This window comes from Acinonyx jubatus, chromosome E1, assembly GCF_027475565.1.
Source record: "Acinonyx jubatus isolate Ajub_Pintada_27869175 chromosome E1, VMU_Ajub_asm_v1.0, whole genome shotgun sequence".
NCBI lineage: Eukaryota > Metazoa > Chordata > Mammalia > Carnivora > Felidae > Acinonyx > Acinonyx jubatus.
In genome coordinates, this window is record NC_069397.1 from 23,362,453 (window position 1) to 23,384,851 (window position 22,399).

Consider the following 22,399-nt stretch of genomic DNA (forward strand, 5'->3'; position numbering starts at 1 on the left):
ACAGAATCCAAAGCAGGCTCCAGGCTTGGAGGTGTCAGTACAGAGCCCAATGTGGGGCTCAAACCCATGAACCACAACATCATGACCTGAACCGAAGTCTGATGTTTAACCGACTGAGCCACCCAGGTGCCCCCAGAATTCCTGCTTTTCTATTTCAGTAAATTTTCATTTCATTTACTATACATACATACCAAATTCTAGTTTGTGCAGTTGACTCCAAAATGCTGGTTAATCCAAACTCATATTCAATCCAAGACCACACGCTGTGTATTGTATCTCTTAAATTTCTTAAACTTTCATATCCCCTCCACCCCACTTTTTTTTTTTGTGACAGTGTCTAGTGACTTGTTTAAAATGACCTTAGCAAATCATGAAGGTATATGGCTACTGGTAATAGTTTGGTGGTATAGAGAGAAATGGAAGGAAAAACAAAGGATAATTTGCTACTCTATACTTTTTATAGCTATAGCACTTGTAGCAAAACAATTGTTTGTTGCACTAATATTTTAATGAATTTTATAATCAAAATGAAAGTGGACATTATAAAATATGGTGTGATTTGATCAAAAGCTATTAAGGACAGAACTTTTAAGTTTTAGGGGTATATGTTTGTATTTGACCTGGAAAGAGATTCTCTTTCCTATTAGTCTCTCACTTGAAACTCCTGAGATTGAAAAAAATAAAATATAATAAAAAAATAAACTCTTGAGTTTGAAGTGATTTCACTTAAATCTAGTAATGGAGGTAAAATTAAATAGTATCTGCAGAAGCTTTTGGAAAAGTAAAATGTTCCATACTATGTAATATTTATTATGAAAGAGTCCTTTTGTAAAATAAAATTTTTGACTAGAAAAACCTTTTTAAGGCTTTTGCATGTTGGGTTTAAAACTTGGATATTTAGATTGAAAGACTTTAATTATAGTACACATATACTATCAATATTATAATTTAGATGTTGAGAATAACCATTATTGAGAGGGCAGGAAATTTCACTTTTCCTTCCTATCTTTGGCTCAGCTGTCTCAAGCTTTAACATCAAAAATAAGGAAATTTGTAGATGGGCCTGTGAGAGTGTTATGTTTGGCTTTCTTAGCATTTCTCATTCAGCTTCCCTGAGCTTTCTCCCTGCCCCCAGCATTTTCCAAACCCTTTACTCTCAATGTTCCTTCCTTGATATTCTGAGGTTCCCAGTTGCCATGGTGCCTCAGAAGTGAGTAGACAGAGAAGGTCATTATGAGATCTGCAACTTGGTACTCTTTCTGAAGGCAATAGTTTGCTCTATTTCCCACCCACTCTTTCCATTCAGAAAACAGGAACTGTCTTTGTATGTATTATAATCTCCAGACTTTATTCTATAAATGTAGCTAACTGTAGAAATGAAATTATGAATATTTGTAAGTAGGGCTCAGGACAGCCACTTGGCAGTGTTTATTATTTTTATCACTTCTAGTGTAATGCATACATTTTCCCCCTCCTTTCTTCCTGTGAACATAAATTTACAAATGAAGTTTGCATTTACTACTTAAAACTTTAAAATTATTAGATATATGCTTATTATAGAAAAGTTAGAAATCCAAAAAGTATGAAGAAATAGAAAGAATCCAGAATATGATTGTCCAGTGATAATTTCTGTCAGTATTTAATATTTCTTTTTGTGAATTTTACCCCTTAAGGATAAATTTCTTTAAAAAATACTTAAGTAGATTATATCTTAATGCACGGCTCTATTTTTTGCTTTTTTCCATAGAACAACATTTTCTCATGTCACTAAAAATCTTTTAGCTTAGTTTTTTTTAGCTTTTTATTTTGAAATAATTTTTGATTTACAGAAGAGTTACAAAAACAGCAGAGAATTCTTGTGTGTCCTTCACTTACCTTCCCCTACTATTAATATTTTTCATAACCATAGTACATTTATCTAGAGTTGTCAGATGTAGCAAATAAAAATACGTGTTGCCCAGTTAATTTTGAATTTCAGGTAAACAATAATTTTTCATATAAAAATTAAATACTGCAAATACTGCATTAGACATACTTATATAAAAAATTACTTGTGTTTGCCTGAAATGGAAAATTTAAATGGGCATCTTGTATTTTTTCTAGCAACCCTATTTTTATTAAAATTAAGTACTTAACATTGGTATAGTACTTTTAAGTAAACTATAGATTTTATTTGGTTTTCAGCTCTGTCTCCACACTTGCTAATAGAGATATACTGGACAATTCTAATTCCTGAGTTTTTCCAGAGTGCTAACATAGAATCATGCTTGTTTCTTTTTTTTTCTAATTTTTAATTTAATTTATTTTTTAATTTACATCCAAATTAGTTAGCATATAGTGCAACAATGATTTCAGGAGTAGATTCCTTAGTGCCCCTTACCCATTTAGCCCATCCCCCCCACCCACACCCCCTCCAGTAACCCTCAGTTTTTTTCTCCATATTTATGAGTCTCTTCTGTTTTGTCCCCCTCCCTGTTTTTATATTATTTTTGTTTCCCTTCCCTTATGTTCATCTGTTTTGTCTCTTAAAGTCCTCATATGAGTGAAGTCATATTTGTCTTTCTCTGATTGACTAATTTCACTTAGCATAATACCGTCTAGTTCCATCCAAGTAGTTGCAAATGGCAAGATTTCATTCTTTTTGATTGGTGAGTAATACTCCATTGTGTATATATACTACATCTTCTGTATCCATTCATCCATCGATGGACATTTGGGCTCTTTCCATACTTTGGCTATTGTTGATAGTGCTGCTATAAACATTGGGGTGCGTGTGTCCCCTTGAAACAGCATACCAGTATCCCTTGGGTAAATACCTAGTGGTGCAATTGCTGGGTCGTAGGGTAGTTCTATTTTTAGTTTTTTGAGGAACCTCCATACTGTTTTCCAGAGTGGCCGCACCAGCTTGCATTCCCATAGAATCATGCTTGTTTCTAAGAGGCTTTCCATACCATAGGCTCTTTGGTTTCTGAGTTACTTCTTGACCATCCATTTTCTATTTCCCAAAATTTTTTGACGTCTGTATCTGTTAGGTCCTCCTCTTTCGTTTTCTTTGTTCTTATGTCTTTATGTTTCTTTTATTATTTTGTTGTCATTTTCGTGTGATTTTTGGTAGAGAATAGAAATAAACAAATGTTCCGTCTGCTACTGTCGACCGGTAGTTCCATTCACTCTTCAATCTATTGCAGTTGGCTTTTGCTTCTACCACTTCTCTGAAACTACACTTAGAAAACTTACCAGTGACCTCCTGATGAGCAAAATTTGACACTGTTGACTTTTCACTCATTCTTGAAACTACACCTTATATTTTAGTAACATTCTCTCCCAATTCTCCTTTCTGACTCTACCCTGTCAGGTGCTTGAGTAGGCTTGGCTTTTTTCACATGCCTCCTAATTGTTAATTTTCTACAAAGCTTCCTGGCTTTAGCCATCCTTTAGATGGAAGGAAGGGTGAAAAAGGGAGACAGGAAATGATCAGGAAGGTAGAAGGAGCACCAAAAAAAAAACAAAAAAAAAGAAGGAAAGGATAATTTTAAGGTGGAAGATGTAACATACAGTGTTGAAAAGAAATGTCAGATTGAGAAACAACACTGGGGGGCGTCTTGGTGGCTTAGTTGGTTAAGCATCCGACTCTTGATTTTGGCTCAGGTTTTTTTGACTCTTGATTTTGGTTTGTGAGATTGAGCCCTGCATTGGGCTCTGCGCTGAAGCATGGAGCCTGCTTGGGATTTTCTCTCTTCCCCTCTCTGCCCCTTCCCAGGTTGTGCCTGCACCCATACACGCACACGCGTGCACACACACACACTCTGTCTCTCTCTCTCTCTCAAAATAAATAAACATTAAAAAACAAAAAAAAAAGAAAAAGCACTGAAGTTCGTGCATAGGAGGCTCTTGGGGTGAACAGCTTTAGTAGATGTCCAGAGATTAAGTAGTAGTAAATGAAGGAACAGCAATGTCAACACTGTGTACCCTTTTAAGAAGTTGATGGCAAGGAAGAAAAAAGAACAGCTACTTGAGAGGATAATAGGATTTGTCTCTTGTCCTCCTCTGCTGTGTTTTCTTACTGGAATGCCCTTCCCCTGACTTTTGGAATTCCATTCATCCTTTTGGGTCATCACTTTGTAAGGTCCTTCTCAAATGCTGCCTGTGCTGTGAAACTTTTCTTCTTTCTCCTATTTTGTTTTTCTCTTCTGGTTATTTGGCCTTTCATTTTTCACAACAACAATTGTGTTCTTTCACCATTGTCATTAAACCCATCCCTAGCTCCTGTCTCTTCTAGACACACTTTGAATTTTATAACTTTGCCTCATATTTCATTGAGAAAATAGAAAGTATCACACCAGAAATTCTTCCTTCCAACATCTAATTTCAAATTTACTTGTATCTATACTCATGTTTTCATTTTTCCTTCTTGTTTTAAGGACTTCTCAAGATCCTCCTTCCTTTAGTGATCCTCTTCTTTACATTTTTTTTTTCAACATTTATTTATTTTTGGGACAGAGAGAGACAGAGCATGAACGGGGGAGGGGCAGAGAGAGAGGGAGACACAGAATCGGAAACAGGCTCCAGGCTCTGAGCCATCAGCCCAGAGCCTGACGCGGGGCTCGAACTCACGGACCGCGAGATCATGACCTGGCTGAAGTCGGATGCTTAACCGACTGCGCCACCCAGGCGCCCCATCTTCTTTACATTTTAAATACCCCTTTTCTACTAAATCACTCATGTTGGCATCCAGACATGCTCAGATGACTCCCATCTTTATAAAATCCTTCTTTGATAGCCATGCTCCCTTTGGACTACTCCCCTAATTCTCTGCCCCACATCATGGCCAAGATCTTCGGAAGGGTTCTTTCTTCCTCTTCTCTCATTCTGTCTTCCAGCCTGTACTAGTGTGTACTCTGCCCTATCATGCTACTGAAACTGCTTACATTAAAAATCACCAGTGACTATTGTATTGCTAAATTCATTGGGTCCTTCTCAGTTCTCATCCTTTTAGTCCTCTCAGTAGCTTTATACAGGTACCTACTTTTTTCCTTGAAACACAGCCTTCTCTTTCCTGCTGAAAACTGTGCTTTCTTGTCTTTCCTCCTGTGTCCCTGGTACTCTTTCTAATCTCCTTTGCAAGCTCTTCTTTTTCATGTTACTTCCAGCATTTAGTCCTGCTTGGTCTTGGACCTTCTAGTCCTTTTACTTGGTATACATTTTCTTTCTACGTAATCTCATCCCTTTGCTACTGTTTGTATGCCAGTAACTCCCATTATTTATGATATCCATCCCATACCTATCTTTTGATCTGACTTGCTATGTTCGGCTATTTATGTGAAATCTTCGTTTGAATGTCCTATAGACCCAGACTCCCTTTTTTTTTTTTTTTTTTTAATAACCTCTTTGTCCAGCCTGTGGCTTGAATTCATGACCCTGAGATCAAGAGTTGCATGCTCTATGGATTAAGCCAGCCAACTGCCTCTAGACCTGAACTTTTGATTTCTCCCTATCCTCTCTAAATTGACCCTTCCATAGTCTTCCACCTCTTATAAATATCACCTCTGGCCACTCTGCTTAAGTCAGAAACCTGGGAAATCATACTTCAGTTCTGTTGATTCTGTCTCCAATATTTACTTCAGTACATTCACTTGCCATCACTTTAGTTTAGCCTTAGTCTGTCAACTCTTGTTTGGATTAATAGAATGGTCACTCAACTGGATTTTCTGCCCCCTGATTTCCTGTCACACTTAGCATAAGACACTAAAATCTTTTTTTAAAGTTTTTAAAATTTATTTTGAGAGAGAGTGTGTGAGTGAGAGAGCAGGGGAGAGGCAGAGAGAGAGAGGGGGAGAGAGAGAATCCCAAGCAGGCCCCATACTGACCAATGCGGGGCTTGAACTCAAGAACCATGAAATCATGACTTGAGCCTAAACCAAGAGTGAGACACTTAACCAGCTGAGCCACCCAGGTGCCCCAAGATACTAAATTCTTACCTTGGCTCCTGAGGCCCTGAATAATCTGACTTCTGTCAGCTTCCATGTGTTGACAGTGCTTCAGTCATACTGGCCTTTCAGTTCCCCTGGTGTTCCAGTCTTTCCTATCTCAGGGCCATACATACTTGTCCTTTTGCCTGGATTCTCTCTTACTCTCTCAGTGATTACTTAAGGCCCCCTTTTTAAGGTTTCGGATTAAATATCACTTCCTGAGAGAGGCCTGTTATTATTTGTAATCTTTTTGTTTTTCTTTCAAAGGACTCACCACAATTTATAATATTTTCACTTGCTCATTTATTTTTTTGTCTCTGTTACCCTGTCACCAATATGAGAGCAGTGATCATATACATTTTGTTTGCAGTTGTATACCCAGCACTCTCTATAGCACATAGTAGGGCACTCAGTAGATATTTATTGAATTGCTGAGAGAGATATAAAGATTGGCCAGGGACATTCACAAAAGGTGGTAGTATCTTAAATTATATGTATATATTAAAATTTTTAAGGGGATTTAGGATTGTTCAAATTTTCTGTTTCTTCTTGGGTGGAATAGAAAATTTTTTTTCAGATGATTTACCAATTGAATCTAAATTTTCAGATTTATTGGCATAAACTTCATAATAAATATACTCCTTTCTTTTTCATGTTTTAGGATTTGTAATGAGTTCCCTCTTCATCATTCCTGATATCAAGTTAACATTTTCTATTATTTTTTATCAGTCTTATAGAAGTTACTAATTTTGGGGCACTTGGGTGGTTTCAGTCGGTCAAGCCTCTAACTCTTGATTTTGGCTCAGGTCATGATTTTGCTCTCTGTGAAATCCAGCCTCATGTTGGGCTCAGCGCAGAGCAAGGAACTTCCTTGGGATTCTCTCTCTCCCTCCCTCTCTGCCTCTCCCCCACTCATGCACATGCATGCGTGCATTCTCCCTCTCTCTCTCTCTCTGAAATAAATTGATTTAAAAAATAGAAGTAGTAATTTAATTGGACTTTTCAAAGAACCAACTTTTTGTCTTTGTTGATTTTTTTTATTGTACATTTGTTTTCTCTTTTATTGATATCTGCTGTCATCTTCGTTCTCTTCTTCATACTTTTTAAGTTTACTTATTTTGAGAGAGAGTGAGCATGAGCATGGGAGGGGCAGAGAGAGAGGGAGAAAGAGAATCCCAAACAGACTCCACACTGTCAGCGTGAAGCCTGATGTGGGGCTCTGTGGCCTCGATCTCACAAACCACGGGATCATGATGTGGGCTGAAATCAAGAGTTGGTTGCTTAACTGATTGAGCCATCCAGGTGCCCCTTTTCTTTATACTTTCTTTAGGCTTAATATGTTTTTTTCTGACCTTTTGAGATAGATTATTATTTCTTTTCTAAGCTGTGTACTAATAACTACAAATTTCCCCAAGCCCATCTTTGCCTATATTTCAAGGTTTTTTTCAACATTTTATTATGAAAAATTTTAAGCCTACAGCACAGTTGAGAGATTTTATGAGAATGCCTAGATTTTACTCATCACCTAGATTCTACTATGAACATTTTCCTATACTTGCTTTATTAGTTATCTACCCATTTCTGTATCTCGGTATCCATTTGTTAGTTCATCTTGTATCCCCAAGTTTTGATGTGATATATTTTTATTGTTATTCAGTTTAAGATATGTTTTTCTTTTCATTGTGATTTAATTTTTTAATTTTTTAGTTGAGATGTAATTCACATATAACATTGTATTTTAGGTATACAGCATAGTGATTTTATATTTGTATATTTATACATATAAATACATACATATACATGTAAAATTTATATATGTGCGTATAACAAAATAATTACCAAAATAAGTTTAGTTAACATCCATCACTATGCATACTTAACAATTTTTTTCTTTCTTCTTGTGATGAAAACTTAAGATCTACTCTCTTAGCAACTTTCAAATGCACAATACAATATTGTTAACTATAGTCACCATATTGTGTATCACATATCTAGGACTTACTTATTTTATAACTGGAAGTTTGTACCTTTCTTATTAAAATACATATATATATATATATTTTTAAATGTTTTATTTATTCTTGAGAGAGAGAGAGACAGAGACAGAGCATGAGCGGGGGAGGAACAGAGCAAGAGAGGGACACAGAATCCGAATCAGGCTCCAGGCTCCAGGCTCCGAGCCGTCAGCACAGAGCCCTATGCAGGGCTCGAACTCACAGACCATGAGATCGTGACCTGAGCTGAAGTCAGACGCTCAACTGACTGAGCCACCCAGGCACCCCTGGAAGTTTGTACCTTTTGACCACCTTCACCCATCTCACCCACCTTTATCGTGTCTTTTTTTTTGACGCTTAAGTTATTTAGAAGTGGACTCATTAATTTCAAGACACTTGGATATGTATTAAAATCACTTGAATATATTTTAGTATCTTTGCCATTGATTTTTAGTTTAATCCATTGTATTCAGAGGATATACTCTGTGATTTCAAATCTTGGAAGTTTGTTGATACTTTATAGCCTAGCATATGGTTAAATTTAAAAAAAAAATCTGTTTTTTGTATGTATATGCATATGTATATATTTTTAAGTAAGCTCTGTGTCCAACGTGGGGCTTGAACTCACAACCCCGGGATCAAGAGTCACATGCTCTACTGACTGAGCCAGCCAGGTGCCCCTAGCATATGTTCAGTTTTGATAAGATTTTATAACACTTTTGAAGGATGTATATTTTGCAGTTGTTGGTTGTAGGATTCTATATTTGTCAGTTAAGTTTTTTAATTGTGTTGTTCTTCAGTATCTTTGATTACCCTCCCCCCCCAACTTGTTCTGTCAGTTAGTAAAACAGGAAGAAAATACCTTGCTACCAGAATCTTATAAATCAATAAGAAAAAGATATTTCAACGTCTTCTTTTTAAGGGTAGTATAGTTGACATACAATATTACATTAGTTTCACATATGCAACATAGTGATTCAGTGTTCATATACATTATGAAATGATCATGACAATAAGTCTAGTTACTTTCTGTCACTATACAAAGGAATTACAGATTATTGATTATATTCCCTCTGTTGTAGTCAATATAGATTATTGACTACATCCCTGTGACCTATATATTTTTGTAACTGGAAGTTTGTACCTCTTAATCCTTGGCACTTATTTCACCCCCCTCCCCCCACTCTCCCCTCTGGCCACCACCAGTTTGTTTTCTGCATTTAATTTATGCGTTTGTTTCTGTTTTGTTTGTTTTGTTTCTTAGATTCCACATATAAGTGAAATCATAAGGTATTAGTCTTTCTCTGTCTGACTTATTTCACTTACCATAATGCCTGCTAGGTTAGTTCACCCATGTCATTGCAAATGCCAAGATTTCATTCTTTTTTATGGCTGAGTAATACTCCATTGCCTGTGTATACCACATTTTCTTTACCCATTCATCTATTGATGGATACTTAGTTGTTTCCTTATTTCATTGTAAATAACTCTGCAGTGAACATAAGGGTACATATATTTTTAAAATATAAATAAATATATTAGTGTTTTGTTTTCTTTGGAGAAATACCCAGAGGTGGAATTGCTGGGTTGTATGGTAGTTCTATTACTAATTTTTTGAGGAAGCTCCACACTGTTTTTCCATTTTCCATTCCTGCCAACAGCGCACAAGGGTTCCCTTTTCTCTGCATCCTTGTCAACACTTGTTATTTCTTGTCTTTTTAATAAAAGCCATTCTGACAGATGTGAGGTGATAATCTCAGTGTGGTTTTGATTTGCATTTCCCTGATGATTAGTGATGTTGAGCTTCTTTTCATATCTGTTGGCCATCTGCAGGTCTTCTTTGGAAAAATGTCTATTTCATATCCTCTTCCCATTTTTTAATCAGATTGTTTGGGGTTTTTTTGGTGTTGAGTTGTACAATTTCTTATTTTTTAATTTTACTTTTATTTTTGAAAGAGAGAGAGAGAGAATGAGCAGAGGAGGAGCAGAGAGAGGGAAACACAGAATCCGGACCAGGCTCCAGGCTCTCAGCTGTCAGCACAGAGTCCCATGCAGGGCTCAAACTCACAAGCCATGAGATAATGACCTGAGCTGAAGTTGGGCACATAACCCAACTGAGCCATGCAGGCACCCCTGGTATCTTTTAAATTAAACATACATATACTGTATCAATACGCAAGTCCACTCCTGGGTATTTAACCGAAAGAAATGAGTGCATTTGTCACCAAAAACCAAGTATAAGGACAAATCTGGTGAAGATTCATAAACAACTCAAATGTCCATCAATAATAGATTAGATAAATTATGAGATAGGCACCCAATGGAATACTACACAGCAATGAAAATGAACGAACTACTGCTATGTCACAATGATGAATTTTTAAAAATTTATTTTTAATTTTTTTTTTAATTTTAGAGAGAGAGCACGCAAGTTGGGGAGAGGGGCAGAGAGAGACTCTTAAGCAGGCTCCATGCTCAGCACTGAGCCCAATGCAGGGCTTGATCCCATGACCCTGGGATCATGACCAGAGCCATTAAGGAAGCCTTCTGAGACTCTGGAAATGTTCTGTATCTTAATGGGGTGGTTGGCTATGCAGGTATATACATATGTGAAATTAATTGAGTCTATACTTAAGATTTTTGCACGTTATTGTATGAAGTTATATCTCAAAAAGTAAATAAAACAGGGCTTCCAGCTATAGCTGAGTAAGGATCAATAAATCTTTAACCCAAAAAGCAACTGTAAGGCTTGGCAAAACCATTTCAGTACCCTTGAAATCAACCAAAATACATACAACAATCTGAGAAAGAGTTGTTTGAAAAACTGCTGAAATTCAGTAAGAACAGTAGGAGTCTATGGTGTTCTTGCCTAAGACTCTTCTTGCTCCCTTCCCTAGGCTTGGGTGGTGTGGAGATTTTTCCAGTGTGGGTAGGCCATGAGACTGCCAGTTTTGATGCTGAGATTGAAGGAAGCTTACTCATTTTTGAGTGGTGGATGATGCCCATGGCCATTGGTGTTGTCAGTGGAAATGGTTCTCTTGGCATTTGATGTATCGGGTGGACCATTGGCTCTAATAGACTGAAGTGTGTTTGTAGTTGGAACAAGCATATTGTTAGCTGAGGTTGCTTGTATGCATAGAGTAGACATGATAAGTCCCAATAAGAAGTAAAAGCCAGAGCAGACTTGAAAATGTCCTGAACTTTAAATGTGCTATCCTTCCCACACACAGACACATGAACAGAATCCAGAAGCCTTTAGTGGCTTTAAACATAATCATTGCCTAATCATTGAGAGGCATATAAGCTATGCAGATACAGAGGTAACCACTTAGAAGGCAGGTTTCAACATAAAAACAAGCAATAGAGAGAAAATGAGCTGAGACATCAGTGGCTGCACACTTAGGGGTGGACAGATTTCACAGATTTAGCCGAGGCAAGTTATTAAGCCAAGGAAGGAAGGGGCATAGGGAAGGAGTAGTAGTAACAACAACAACCTTCATAGGTAAAAGAAATCAGAATCTAGACTTGCTACAATAAATTACTTAATATGTTGAGTCTTCAACAAAATCATGAGACATGAAAAGAAATACGAAAGTGTGACCCATATTTAGGAAAAAAAGTCAATAGAAACTGTCTCCAGGTGTTCTTAGATGCTGGATTTAGCAGACAAAATCTTCAAAGCAACTATCATAAATGTGTTCAAAGAACCAAAGGAAAACATGTTTAAATAATTTTTTTAAAGTATGACAACAGCAAATCAATAAATAAAATTCTCAATAAGGAGAGAGAAATTACAAAGAAATAATATCATAAAAAGGATATACAGATGGCAGAAAAGGACATGAAAAGATGTTTAACATAATTAGCTATTAGGAATGTGCAGATTAAAACAACAGTGAGATATTACTATACACCTATCAAAGTGCCTAAAATAAAAACTAGTTAACACCAAATGTTAACAAGAGTATGGAAAAATGGGATCACTTGTACACAGTTGGTGGGAGTGTAAAATGATGCAACCACTCTGGAAAATAATTTGGAAATTTCCCTTTATTTTTTTTAAGATTTTATTTTTTTAAGTAATATCTGCACCTAACATGGGACTTGAACTTACAACCCCAAGTTCAAGAGTCAAATGTTCTACTGACCAAGCCAAACAGGTGCCCCTGAAAATTTCTTATAAAATGAAGTATTTACCATATTATCCTGCAATTCCACTCCTAGTTACATACCTATGAGAAATGAAAGCCCATCTCCATATAAAAATTTGTGCGTTTATGTTCACAGCAACATTATTCACAATGGGCACGAAGTGGAAACAATTCAATATCTATCAACTGATGAATGGAAGAATAAAATGTGGTATATCCATCCAATGGAGAATTAATTGTCCATAAAAAGAAATTAAGTACTAATACATGCTACAACACTGAAAGCATTATACTAAGTGAAAGAAGCCAGTCACAGAAGACCACATATCCTGTCATTCCATTTATGTGAAATAACCAGAATCTATAAGGACAGAAAGTAGATTAGAACCGGGGAGGGTTTTGGAGGAGATAAGGAGTGACTGCTACTGGCTGTGGGGTTTCTTTTGGGGTAATGAAAATGTCCTAAAATTGATTGTGATGACGGTTCATAACTACATGAATATAGTAAAAACCATTGAATTATATACTTTAAATAGCTGAAATATGTGGCATGTGAATTATATCTCAATAAAGTTAAAACATTTCAAAGTAAGTTTAGCAAGGTCACAAGCTATATGATCCATATACAAAAATCAATTGTATTTGTATATACTAGGTAGCAATGAACAAGCAAAAAACAAAATTAAATTAATTCCATTCACAGTGGTATCAAAAAGAGCAAAATATTTAGGAATAAATTTAACAAAACCAGTGTAAGATTTGAATATTAAAAATTATAAAACGTTGCTAAGAAAAACCAAAGATGTAAATAAATGGAGAGAGAGTCCATGTTCAGAGATTAAGAGGAATCAGTATTGTCAAGATGGCAATTTTCCCTAAATTGATCTGTAAACTCATAATCCTTATCAGAATCCCAGCAGGCTTTTTATTTTCCTTTCTTTTTAGAGTTTGATGAGCTGATCTAAAATTTACATGAGAACCTAAAGGACCTAGAATAGACGAAACAATTTTCAAAAAGGAGAGCAAAGTTGGAAGACTTGTAACTACCTGATTTCAAAACTTATTATAAAACCATAATTTTCAAGGCCCTATAGCATTGCTGCAAAGATAGGCATATAGATCAGAAAAGCAGAATTTAGAGCCCACAACTAAACCTTTATATATATATATGGTCAGTTGATTTTCAAGAGATCTATCCTTGATCCAAGATTTCTCTGCCTGGAAAAGCCCCAGTGTAAAACAGTCTCTCGCAGTGTGTGCTGCAGTAGGACTGAGACTGCATTGCAATCAAGCCAGCTCATGCATCACTGTCTGCTGGATAAACTGCTACGTCATCCTGGGTGCTGGGCATGTTACAATGCTGGGATCACTGTGGGCTTCTAGTTGGATTTTGTGCCAGGTATGTGTCTACTTTGGACACTCTCTATTCATGGTAGATTAAAGTGGGGATGCTTTGAATTTGGAGGAATGAATGTGGCTTTTTTATTTCTTGTGTTCTAATATTACAGAAGGATTGTGAGCAGCATCCATAAAAGATTAGAAACTCAAGCTTTGTTTTTGGATCTGGGTGTGCTGTGTTTAGTGTTTGGCTGTTTTAGAAAGATCCTTTGGTGAAAGAAGCACAGACTTGATTACTGAGTGTACCTTTTTAGTATATTTTTTGATACAATTGAATGAAAAATAGCCTGTTTTATTCTATACCCAAGGCTTTACTTGTTTTTGAATGTTGACCTTATATAACAAAGGCAGAGAATGATTGTCTTTCGGGACCTGCCTACATCTGGAGACACTTAGATATGTGTAAAACCGAGCTGCTTCTACAGCTGTGGTCACTGTAATTATTCTGAATAAAGACCTCAGTGCTCTATTTTTGAGACATGTTATTCTGAAGAGTCATAAAAATAGGAGGGCTCCTTTGCATCAGCTTGGGTCTTCAAAGGAAAAAGTAAACGACTAAACTTTATTGGACATTGGCATAGCACGTAAGGAATGATGTGAAACGGCCTAGACCAGAAAACAACAAGGATGTACGTTTTCTGTTATGGCTGGTGGTCATGTTGAGTGGCCTGGTTAAGTCTTTTCAGGTTGGGTCATCTGAATGGCCTGAAGATCAGAATTTGTTTGCCTTTATCATTTGTTTTCTATTTGATCATTTATCTTCTGTTTCTTTTCTTTTCTTTTTTTTAGTTTTTTTTTTTTAATGTTTATTTATTTTTGAAGGAGAGAGAGAGACAGAGTTTGAGTGGTGGAGGGGCAGAGAGAGAGGGAGACACAGAATCTGAAGCAGGCTCCAGGCTCTGAGCTGTCAGTACAGAGCCCAAAACGGGGCTTGAACTCACAAACTGTGAGATCATGACCTGAACCGAAGTCAGACGCTTAACCAACTGAGCCACCCAAATGCCCCATTTATCTTCTATATCTGCTCCAGGTTATTTGTGTATTTGTTTGGAGAGTTTTCTGGAAGATCAATAGGTTCTCAGCATAGTTGGCAACAGATCATTAACTATTTCTATCCAGCATTTTGGTGGGAAAGAATTTTTTTGTGGTACATGAATGAAGTTACCACATGACTCTGGTGAATTATACTTTTCCTGATGATTTATCATAGGAAATTCTGATTTTGCAGATTTTAGCTACTGGAGTCTCTCCCATTACAAGGGAGCAATAGCGTTGCATCTGTTTTATTAAAAGCTAAAGTAGGACTTTGTTACTATATAACATTCAGACTATTTTTTTTAAGAAATCTATCTCTGGCCGATTTGCTTTTATAGCAATATATGTGTTCCAGTAGCCTTTCTAAGCAGGGTTTTTCTCTTCCCTGCTTAATCTGGGTCAGACCTCTGTGTGTAAAATATTTGTCTGGGCCCCTTTTCCTTTCAAGAATTTATCCACATCTTCTCTATATCCCATTTGTCCTAGCTCCATTCTTACTTTCAAGTTTGGGTGAATAAAATCTTAGATTTTGTTGCTTTATTTAAAAAAGGTTTTTTCATGCATGTATCACTAGTTTGGCCTAAAAATTAAAATTGTGGCTCACACTTTATTCAAAGTTCCTCGGTAGTGATATGTCTTGTCCTTTCTACTTGCTTTCTTTACCGCCTGACCTGCTTTTTCCCTTCTTGCAGTCTGATAATCAGTATTATTTGTTTGATTGGATCTCAGAAATTACCCTACTTAGGCTGTGCTGTCCTCCTCCCTCTGGATTTCATGACCTCATTATTCTCTTGGCTCAGTTGTCCTTGTAGACTTGTCTTCTTTTTGCCCCGGGCCCTCCCTGTCATGTGCTCCTGGCAGCCAGGAGAGTCTTGTGGAGCTTTTTCTCTGGTGACTGTCAGAAGAAAGTGACTGTTGTTGAAACATGTTTGCTGCCGCTCATGCAGAGCTAAGATCTGTTTTCTAGTTATACAGGCTTTTCTGTTTCTCCCCCTCTCCTCTTAGTCCCCTTGGGAAATCAACCAATTCTGTGTGTAAACCAAGTTTAGGGAGAAAATACAAAAAGGAGGAAAGGTGGGGAAATGTGGAAATTGGGGACAAAGTAGACAAAAAGACTGTAGTTTGAGGCCATCAGGAATACTCTAGTCTGACTGAAGCAGGGCCAGGAAGTAGGCAGAAGGCACAGTATCTCTTGTCCTCCTGGGTTTTAAGCACCTGCAACAGGAGGACGGACTGCAGCTTGTGTTTACAAGACCGAAACCTGAAGAAAAAGCTTCCATTCCTTTGCCATCTTGATATGCAGGGTTCTACAGAGGAAATTAAGGAGATGAGATATTACATGCTTCAAAGGTAAGTTTTTAGGTGCCATATTTGGGCTATATATACCTTTAAAAAACAGTAAGACTTTGATGGCTAAACCCTGGAACTTATGGGAAATTTGGTTTGGTGATTTTTTTGTATCTATAAGAAAATTTTTTATTTTATTTCATTATTTTTTAAATTAATAATTTATTTATTTTTAAATTTACATCCAAGTTAGTTAGCATATGGTGCAACAATGATTTCAGGATTCCTTAGATTCCTTAATGCCCCTTACCCATTTAGCCCATCCCCTCTCACACAACCCCTCCAGCAACCCTCTGTTCTCTATATTTAAGAGTCTCTTATGTTTTGTCCCCTTCCCTGTTTTTATATTATTTTTTGCTTCCCTTTCCTTATGTTCATATTTTTTGTATCTTAACGTCCTCATGAGTGAAGTTATATGATGTTTGTCTTTCTCTGATTAATTTCACTTAGCATAATACCCTCTAGTTCCATCCATGTAATTGCAAATGACAAGATTTCATTCTTTTTGATTGCCGAGTAATACTCCATTGTATATATGTACCACATCTTCTTTATCCATTCTTCCATCAACGGACATTTGGGCTCTTTCCATACTTTGGCTATTGTTGGTAGCGTTGCTATAAACATTGGGGTGCATGTGCCCCTTCGAAACAACAAATCTGTCTCCCTTGGATAAATACCTAGTAGTGCAATTGCTGGGTCATAGGGTAGTTCTATTTTTAATTTTTTGAGGAACCTCCATACCGTTTTCCAGAGTGTCTGTACCAGTTTGCATTCCCACCAACAGTGCAAAAGAGATCTTTCTCCGCATCCTTGCCAACATCTGTTCTTGGCCTGAGTTTTTAATGTTAGCCATTCTGACAGGTGTGAGGTGGTATCTCATGTGGTTTTGATTTGTATTTCCCTGATGATGAGTGACGTTGAGCATTTTTTCATGTGCCGGTTGGCCATCTGGATGTCTTCTTTGGAGAAGTGTCTATTCATGTCTTTTGCCCATTTCTTCACTGGATTATTTGTTTTTTGGGTGTTGAGTTTGATAAGTTCTCTAGATTTTGGGTACTAACCCTTTATCTGATATGCTGTTTGCAAATATCTTCTCCCATTCCATCAGTTCCCTTTTAGTTTTGCCAATTGTTTTCCTTTGCTGTGCAGAAGCTTTTTTTGCTTTGGTTTCCCTTGCCTCTGGAGACATGTTGAGTAAGAAGTTGCTGCGGCCGAGGTCAAAGTTTTTGCTTGCTTTCTCCTCAAGGATTTTGATGGCTTCTTGTCTTACGTTTAGGTCTTTCATCCATTTTGAGTTTATTTTTGTGTATGGTATAAGAAAGTGGTTCAGGTTCATTTTTCTGCATGTCGCTGTCCAGTTTTCCCAGCACCACTTGCTGAAAAGACTGTCTTTATTCCATTGGCTATTCTTTCCTGCTTTTTCAAAGATTTATTGGCGATACGTTTGTGGGTCCATTTCTGGGTTCTCTTTTCTGTTCCATTGATCTGAGTGTCTGTTTTTGTGCCAACTTTTAATTTTATTTTTAAACTTTATTATTTTTTTAATGTTTTATTTTTGAGACACAGTGCAAGCAGGGGAGGGGCAGAGAGAAGGGGACTGAGGATCCAAAGCAGGCTCTGCACTGATAGCAGTGAGCCCAATGCGGGGCTCAAACTCATGAACTGTGAGATCATGACCTGAGCCAAAATTGGACGCTCAACTGAGTGAGCCACCCAGGAGCCCCAGAAACATTTTTGTTTAAAAGAAATGAGTAAAATCTCTCATATTTGTTCCTGTTCTAAGCCTTTCTTTTACATTCAGAATTTGAATCAAAGATACCCAGGCACATGTATGCTATTGTAGTCATATTGAAAATAACCACCCCTGCACAGACCTTGCTGTGCTACTCTTTCACTAAGGGATCTCACTCAGTCTGTGCCATATTTGCTCACTGGCTTTGGCTGGTTTTTCAGGAGTGAAGTCTCTTCACTTGTTGCAAACGGAAATATCAATTCTGCATAGTATGAACATCCTATGGTACCTTCCAAAAAGTTTTGAGAAAACTTTTTAAAAATGTGTCTCTGGGGCTGGGAAAGGTGCCTGCCATCATTGTCATGGAATGTGACAGGGGGCAGTCAGACTGTTGTTGAGGGTGCCAAGCTCTGTTACCCTAGGATCTTTCTTCTTCCTATTTGTAGAACTTGGGGCTGAAGAGGAAATGAGTCAGGCCTCCTTGGCCTTCTTCAGGCCTCTTGCAGGTCTGTACTTCTCCATCAGAGGATTAACATGAAAGACCTGAATGATGGGCTTGATAGCAGTCATTAAGGGCTCCTCCATTATCTTTTTTTATTTGCTTGTTTTTGCAATCTAGAATTCTTATCCTGAAAAATACTAGCTGAAAATTAAACTTGACCTTGGCGGAAACAGAAAATTAGCAATAAACACCAAGTTGACAAAATTTGCCTATAGAATAGTTATCCTTTCCTTTTCCTTTTCATTTGACCTCTTCCCTTTTCATTTGACCCTTTTGGGGGAAAATCAAGCAAAACTTCCACTGAGTGTCAAGTAAATAAAAAGCCTTTGAGCTATTTTATCTATTTATAGAAATATATATACACACACATATATGTATATGTATAATTAAGAATTTTTTTTTTTTAAGGTTTATTTATTTTTGAGACAGAGACAGAGCATGAACGGGGGAGGGGCAGAGAGAGAGGCAGACACAGAATCGGAAGCAGGCTCCAGGCTCTGAGCCATCAGCCCAGAGCCCGACACGGGGCTCGAACCCACGGACCGTGAGATCGTGACCTGAGCCGAAGTCGGACGCTTAACCGACTGAGCCACCCAGGCGCCCTTTAGAATGTTTTTTAATTGGTTGGTTAAGTGTCCAACTCTTGAAATTGTCTCAGGTAATGATCCCAGGGTCATGGGATTGAGCCCCGCTTCAGGCTCTGCATTAAGTGTGGAGTCTGCTGGGGATTCTGTCTCTTTCCCTCCACCCTTCCCTTTCTCTCTCTCTCTCTCTCTCTCTCTCTCTCTCTCTCAAATTAAAAAAAATGAGGGGTGCCTGGGTGGCTTGGTTGGTTAAGCGTCTGACTTCCACTCAGGTCATGATCTCACGGTTTGTGAGTTCGAGCCCTGCATCGGGCTCTGTGCTGACAGCTCAGAGCCTGGAGCCTGCTTCAGATTCTGTGTCTGCCTCTTTCTCTGCCCCTCCCCTGCTCACACTCTGTCTCTCAATAATAAATAAACGTGAAAAAAATTTTTTTAATTAAAAAAATGATTTTTATGTATATAAAAGTATTTTTATATAGCATTACTTTACTGTTTATATATACATATAAAACAATCATATATGTACACATATTTAAACAGAACACACACATATATACATATTGTGCCAACACACACACACACAGAATTTTGTTTCTCTGTGGGTAAATATAACAGATGACCTGTCCACTGTTTTCACAGAGGCATCTCTCCTGGAGCAATCTGTCCTCCATTTGAACAGTCATATCTAGGGAATTCCTTTCTCTTTTGTATTGGTTCATCTGTTTCTTGCTTCCCTTCTTTTTCTTTTTCTTGGTTTACTCCATCCTTTTGGAAGACAGTATTCTCTGATAGCTTCCTGAGAAAAGATAGATGAGAGATAAAGGTTTTGAGATCTATTCCATCTTTACACTTGATCCCCTTGTTTTCAGCATGGTGCCTCACTTCAGAATATGGCTATATGAAGGATCCCATTGTTAAAAGTAAGACATAGTTTTGTTTTTCTCTCCTCTTTGATTATAAATGATTCTCAGAACTCACTAAACCATTGATAAAATCTTATGACCAATCCCTTCTCCTTTTTAATTTTATCAATGAAGACTTTGCTTCCTTTCTTGTCTTATACTCAGGTAGCTCCTTGTTGATTCTAAGTTATAACTTACCCATCTTTTCGCTCCCTCCCTAAATAGCTGACAGCTGATCTCTGAGGAGTGTATGTTTAACTTTAGATGTATAGAATCATATAACATAATCTTTCATAGCACACTCATTGGCCCATTTATGGGCTAATATTATTTATTTATTTGGTTAGTTATTGCATTATTTTAAAAAATAATATAAAAAGAATTTGAAAACCCACCATCTAAAACAAAGGTAGGTCCTTGACTATCACCTGCATCTAACTATATGGTCTCTCCTCCTTAGTACTTCTCCCTGCCTTCCCCCACCCAGATAATCATTTTCCTTAATCATATGTTCATAATATTCTTTTATCTTCCTGTTTATTGTATCTATATGTATCTCCCCCAAATGTATATATTTTAGTTACTTTAACTTTATGATATGTTCTTAAAATTATAATCTGTGCATAATCTTTATATAATATTTTTGGAGTTCTGAATACTTGACTGAGGTCTCCTGTTATTTCTAATAATATGCAGAATCTTTTGTGTTTTCTATGTGAATGATTATATCACTCACAAATAATGACAGTTTAACTTCCTCCCTAGCAATCCTAATGCCTCTAATTTATTTTATTTTATTTTATTTTTCATTTTATTGCACTTGCTAGGAAATCTAACACAGAGTTTTACATTTATGGATTTTCTAAAATTAAACCATCCTTGCATACCTGGGACACACTCAACTTGGTTATGGAGTAACTTTTTTGTAATATTTTACCCATCCTTGCACCAATACCCTACTATTTAGAATATTTTATTCAGGAATTTTGCATTTGTAGTCATGATACAGTGGACCTGGACTTTTCCCTTAATGTGACTTATTTGTCTGGTTTGAGTATCAGTGTTACTCTAGCTGAGGAATTTTACTTCTTTTCTCACTGTTTGAAAGTTTGATAGACTGTTGCCCTTAAAAGTTGTTTGAGAGCACTTCTCTCTTATTTTTTATTTGTTTTTACTTTTTAACAATTCTTTTCTTTCCACTGCTGAGCACTTAGTATTTTTTTTTTTAATGTTTACTTATTTATTTATTTTGAGAGCGAGCACAGGAGCATGAAGGGGAGAAGGGCAGAGAAAGAGGGCAAGGGAGAATCCCAGACAGGCTCCATACCCGGTGCGGAGCCCAAAGTGGGGCTCAGTGTCACGATTATCAGATCATTTTACTATGAGGTAAAATCAAGAGTCAGACGCTTAACCGACTGAGCCACCCAGGCTCCCTGAGAACTTGTTTTTTAAAACTGTCTGGACCTGGTATTTTCTTTGTGGGAAGATTTTAATCATACCCTTTTATTTTGAAAAGAAATTACTGCAGCATCGATGTTAGAGTACAGGATAAAGGAAGGAAAGGTGGGAATAAGAAAAGAGCTGTCCGTTAAACAGTGTGTGTAAGTGCTTAGTTATAGCCATTATCTCATTTAACCCCCAAAACACCTTTTCAAAGAAGGCCTATCAGTCAAGGTCCAGTAAGGGAAAGAGAAACTGCATTAGGTATTATAAACCAGTGGGCATTCAGTAGTGAGAACTGGTAACTTGGGTATTTTCTACAGTAGCTCCAAAATTAATACTTGCAGGAAGCAGCTACCACCCCTAGGGCTGGGAGAAAAAAAGGAAGAGGTAGGGTTACCAGAACCTAGCAGCTTGATGGAGGGCCAGTCAGGGCTGATGCTTGCACCTCTGAGAATAAGCTTTGAGTAGCTGGTGCTCAGGACAGATGAGTAGCTAGCCTGACAGGTACGTGATTGATAGGCCCAGGCAGCACAGCCCAGAGGGTGAGTGAACGTGGCAAGGCTGGTATTCTGCCAAGGAGCCACAACCTGCTGCTACTGGTACTACTGAGAGATGCAACGAGGCTCCCACTAGGAATATTGAACAATGGTAGAGGCTGGAATTAACTCTCTGTTACTGTGGAGCAATGATGATAAAAGCTGGAAAACAAAAATAAAATCCCTATTCTTACCATTCTGCCTTCCCATTGGCAGAACTGATTAGGTTTGCAGAGTCTTAGCTTTATCGTCACAGGGCAGAACATAAAAGGGCGAGCTTGGAGTTGAGAGACAGTAGGTAAATAACCAGAACAATCTATACTATGTGTATTTTGCAAAGAGAAAAAGGAAGTTGAACAAGGTTAAATTATTTACTTAAGATCATTGGAAATATTAAGTGGACAGATCTGGATTTAAACCCAGCCCTGTACTTTTCCAGTACCATATTTCATCTATTCTTAAAACACCATTGATTGTTAGAGGCACCATTATTGTATATACCACTGAGAAAAAAAATACTGCCAATTAAATAAAGCACACCATCAGTTGTAAGATACACATCAATTTCAGATATTTTTCTAAGTTTTCTTTTTTTAATTTTTTTAACGTTTATTTATTTTTGAGACAGAGACAGAGCATGAACGGGGGAGGGTCAGAGAGAGGGAGACACAGAATCTGAAACAGGCTCCAGGCTCTGAGCTGTCAGCACAGAGCCCGACGCGGGGCTCGAACTCACAGACCGCGAGATCATGACCTGAACCGAAGTCGGCCGCTTAACCGACTGAGCCACCCAGGCGCCCCTA

The 22,399-nt window shown here is 37.4% G+C and overlaps 1 protein-coding gene across 18 annotated transcripts in view; it reads left to right on the top strand.

Annotated features, from left to right (window-relative positions):
- Window positions 1-22,399, top strand: part of ACACA (acetyl-CoA carboxylase alpha) — a 279,058-nt gene that overhangs the window by 60,385 nt on the left and 196,274 nt on the right. The window contains exon 1 of one of the 18 annotated variants that reach the window (XM_015078427.3): window positions 8,131-15,897. The exons of 16 other annotated variants lie outside the window; for them this stretch is intronic. In XM_015078427.3, coding sequence (XP_014933913.2) covers window positions 15,845-15,897 — 53 coding nt within the window. In that variant the 5' untranslated portion in view covers window positions 8,131-15,844. Of the gene's footprint in view, window positions 1-8,130; window positions 15,898-22,399 lie in introns of those variants that run through there. One more of the 18 variants, XM_015078428.3, reaches the window with a different exon arrangement.